This window comes from Crocodylus porosus, unplaced genomic scaffold (genome assembly GCF_001723895.1).
Source record: "Crocodylus porosus isolate Cpor-Errol unplaced genomic scaffold, CroPor_comp1, whole genome shotgun sequence".
Taxonomy (NCBI): domain Eukaryota; kingdom Metazoa; phylum Chordata; order Crocodylia; family Crocodylidae; genus Crocodylus; species Crocodylus porosus.
This window is the reverse complement of record NW_017728886.1, coordinates 123,731,124-123,732,208: the sequence shown is the minus strand read 5'-3', so window position 1 is coordinate 123,732,208 and position 1,085 is coordinate 123,731,124. Positions and strand designations below refer to the sequence as shown.

The 1,085-nt window shown below is 70.0% G+C and overlaps 1 protein-coding gene across 2 annotated transcripts in view; it reads right to left on the bottom strand.

Annotated features, from left to right (window-relative positions):
* MARCH6 (membrane associated ring-CH-type finger 6) overlaps positions 1–722 on the bottom strand; it is an 83,277-nt gene extending 82,555 nt beyond the window's left edge. For both annotated transcript variants that reach the window (XM_019541505.1, XM_019541522.1), the window contains exon 1: positions 682–722. In XM_019541505.1, the coding sequence (XP_019397050.1) occupies positions 682–700 (19 nt within the window). In that variant the 5' untranslated portion in view covers positions 701–722. The remainder of the gene's footprint in view (positions 1–681) is intronic.
* Between the last annotated feature and the right edge of the window lie 363 nt (positions 723–1,085).

The window sequence follows — 1,085 nt, the reverse complement described above, 5'->3', positions numbered from 1 at the left end:
AGCCACGTTGTCTTTGCAAACCTGCGGCCCTTCTCCATCTGCCTGGCTGCCCTTGGTAGCCTCTGCTCCTGCAGCAGCACAAAGGGGCGGGCAGGAGTGTTGTGGGGCCCTTCTGCTGCTCCAGGTTTCCTTTCTAGCACATACTCTCCCATCAGACAGGAGACAAAGGAACCAGCAGGATCCCCCATGTGCCTGCACTGAAGTGGGGAGGCCTAAACGCCCGTGTCCCGTCCGGTCCCGTCCCCCCACCAGCCACTAGGGCTGCTCCTGAAGAAAGAGCTGTGCTAGGAGGGAAGCAATGAGGGCCCTCAGGGAAGGCGGGTGAAAGGTGGCATCTCACCGAAGCCTCGCCCGCGCCGCGGGGAGGGGTAACGGACACAACCCCCTCGCCCCGGCCAGGGGCGCTGCACGCCCCGCCCCGCCCCCGCCCGGCTCCACAAGGGGAGCGGGCTGCCGCGCTGTCCCCCCCCCGACAATGACGCAAGAGACCCGCCCCCGCAGGCAGCCCCCCCCACCCGTTGGGCAGGGACAGCACCAGGCACCTGCAGCCGCGCGTGGCCCATAGGAGGGAGCCCCTGGTGCGTGTCAGCCCCCCCTCTCCCCGAGCTAAAGAGAAGGCGAGGGTGGCCAGGGGTGCAATCCCGAGAGGACAGGGGGACAGAAGGCGGGCGAGCCCGTTACCTTCCTCAGCGGTCTCCATCTTGTCTCTGTGACGCAGCGGCAGGCGGGCAGGCGGGCGGTGGTGTGACCGCGGGGGGAGGGGCCGGCAGGCCGAGCCGAGCCAGCACCATAGAGACGGGGCCGCCGGGGCCCAGGACGCCGCGCGCCTACTCACCGCCCCGCCCTCGGGTGGGGGCGGGGCGAGCGTGGCCTCTAGTCTGGAGAGCCTAGCTTAGTCCACTCCCCCCCAGCACAACGGTTCGGCTTGCGCGCTGCATACGTCACCGCGCACGCGCGCCTCACCTATCCCCTGTCGCCGCTGCCGCTGCACGTGACCGCCTCCCACCCACTGCTGCGCTGGGGCAGGCGGGAGCCGCGGACGGGCACGAGGCTGAGGCGGTCGCTTGCTGGCAAGAGCTGTCGCA